The 2,455-nt window shown below is 43.7% G+C and overlaps 1 protein-coding gene across 1 annotated transcript; it reads left to right on the top strand.

Annotated features, from left to right (window-relative positions):
• Window positions 1–999: 999 nt before the first annotated feature.
• LOC122584225 lies at window positions 1,000–2,041 on the top strand. Its single transcript, XM_043756443.1, has 2 exons — window positions 1,000–1,198; window positions 1,467–2,041. Exons 1-2 carry the CDS (start codon window positions 1,000–1,002, stop codon window positions 2,039–2,041), a joined length of 774 nt encoding a protein of 257 aa, XP_043612378.1.
• The last annotated feature ends 414 nt before the right edge of the window (window positions 2,042–2,455 follow it).

Below are 2,455 nucleotides of genomic sequence, written 5' to 3'. Positions count from 1 at the left end.
AACACCTTCCGAAATCCGTCAATTCCTTGGATTGGCGGGTTACTATAGAAGATTTATCGAAAATTTCTCCCGCATTGCACAACCTCTTACACTCTTGACTCAAAAAGAACGGAAATTCGAATGGGGCAATAGACAAGAACAAGCCTTTCAAACTCTTAAGAACATGTTGTGTGAAGCACCCATTCTAACCCTTCCCGATGGAGTTGAAGATTTTGTAGTATATTGTGATGCTTCGGGGCAAGGATTGGGTTGTGTCCTTATGCAAAGGGGCAAAGTTATTGCATACGCCTCCCGCCAATTGAAGGTGCACGAGAAGAACTATCCGACACACGACTTAGAATTGGGAGCGGTAGTATTTGCTTTGAAGTGTTGGAGGCATTATCTCTATGGCACCAAGTGCGTGATTTATACCGATCACAAAAGCCTACAACACATTTTTAATCAAAGTGAATTGAACATGAGACAAAGACGTTGGCTTGAACTCCTTAGTGACTATGATTGTGACATCCGTTATCATCCGGGTAAGGCCAATGTGGTAGCCGATGCCTTGAGCCGGAAGGAACGAGTTAAACCAAGACGTGCTAGGGTTATGAGCCTCACGGTAGGACCAAACATTCGCGATCAAATCATTGCGGCTCAAGTACAAGCCACTCGACCAGAAAACTTTGGTAATGAGAATTTGGATGGTATGGAGCAACAATTCGATAGGAAGAGTGATAATGGGCTCTATTTAGTTGGAAGGCTCTGGGTTCCCATTTTCGGCAATCTAAGAACTCTTCTCATGCATGAAGCTCATCGATCACCTTATTCGGTCCACCCCGGGTCGGATAAGATGTATTTTGATTTAAGAGATTTCTATTGGTGGCCGGGTATGAAGCGAGATGTGGCTAGGTATGTGAGTGAGTGCCTTACTTGCTTACAAGTGAAAGCCGATCATAAGAAGCCACCCGATTATTAGTGCAACCCGAGGCCCCCGAATGGAAATGGGAACACATTGCAATGGACTTCATAACGAAGTTACCGAAGACAAGAAGTGGTCGCGATACAATTTGGGTGATAGTTGATCGGTTAACGAAGTCGGCTCATTTCGTGGCCATTCGTGAAACCGATGGTGTTGACACCTTAGCTCGTTTGTACATCAAGGAAGTGGTGTCTAAACATGGAGTTCCGTTTCTATCATCTCCGATAGAGATTCCCGGTATAACTCGAATTTATGGAGGGCCTTTCATCGTGCAATGGGTACGCGACTAAATATGAGCACGGCGTTTCATCCTCAAACGGATGGGCAAACCGAAAGAACAATACAAACGCTTGAAGATATGTTAAGGGCATGTGCCATTGATTTTAGTGGGAGTTGGGAAGATCACTTGCCTTTGGTGGAATTTTCATACAACAATAGTTATCATGCCACCATCCAAATGGCGCCTTTTAGAGCTTTATATGGTAGGGTTTGCCGATCTCCCTAGCTTGGGCGGAGATCGGTGAAAGCCAACTCATTGGACCGGAGATTGTGGTGGAAACAACAAAGGTGATCTACCAAATCAAGGAGAGATTGCAATTGGCCCGTGAAAGACAAAAGAAGTATGCCGATGTGAGGCGGCGACCGCTAGAGTTTGAAGCGGGGGATTATGTATTGTTGAAGGTGTCGCCATGGAAGGGTGTTATCCGTTTTGTGAAGAGAGGCAAACTCGGGCCAAGGTATATCGGTCCTTTTAAGATTATTGAACGGGTTGGGAAGGTTGCTTATCGGTTGGAATTGCCACAAGAACTTGGGGGAGTACATGATGTCTTCCACATTTGCAACCTACGCAAATGCTTGGCGGACCCGACACAACATGTGCCTATGAATGAAATTCGGGTGGATAAGAATTTAAATTTTGTGGAGGAGCCGGTAGAGATCTTGGACCGTCAAACCAAAAAGCTCAAGAACAAGCATTATACCATTGTTAAGGTTAGATGGAATGCTAGACGCGGAGCCGAGTTCACTTGGGAGCGTGAGGATCATATGAAGTCCAAGTACCCGGATTTGTTTAATAATTAGTGTTTTATTAGATTTCGGGACGAAATCCTTTTATCGGGGGAATAATGTAACATCCATGAATTTTGACCCGTTGACTTTAAGTATCATGTTATGAATTATAGTAGTTAATGATATCTTTAAATCCATCTTGTGGTTAAATGACTAATTGTATACTCAATGAGCCGGTTGACGGTGTGCTAGATGTAATGTCGTGGGTTTTGAACTAATTAGTTATGTTGACGGGTCAACCCATGGATCAAAGTCTTGACCCATGACCCACCTTAGTCAACCCAACCCCCACCCACCTTATCCTTTCCTTCCCTTATTCTTCTTATCTCTCTCTTCTTTACTCCCAAGAACACACTCTCCTTTCACTCTCTCTCTAATTAATTCATAGTTCATGGAAATTCAAGCTTAGTTAATGCAAGAATAATA

The sequence above is a fragment of the Erigeron canadensis genome, unplaced genomic scaffold, assembly GCF_010389155.1.
Source record: "Erigeron canadensis isolate Cc75 unplaced genomic scaffold, C_canadensis_v1 Conyza_canadensis_unscaffolded:126, whole genome shotgun sequence".
Taxonomy (NCBI): domain Eukaryota; kingdom Viridiplantae; phylum Streptophyta; class Magnoliopsida; order Asterales; family Asteraceae; genus Erigeron; species Erigeron canadensis.
Note: the sequence above shows the minus strand (reverse complement) of the source record. Positions and strands in the feature narration are given on the sequence as shown.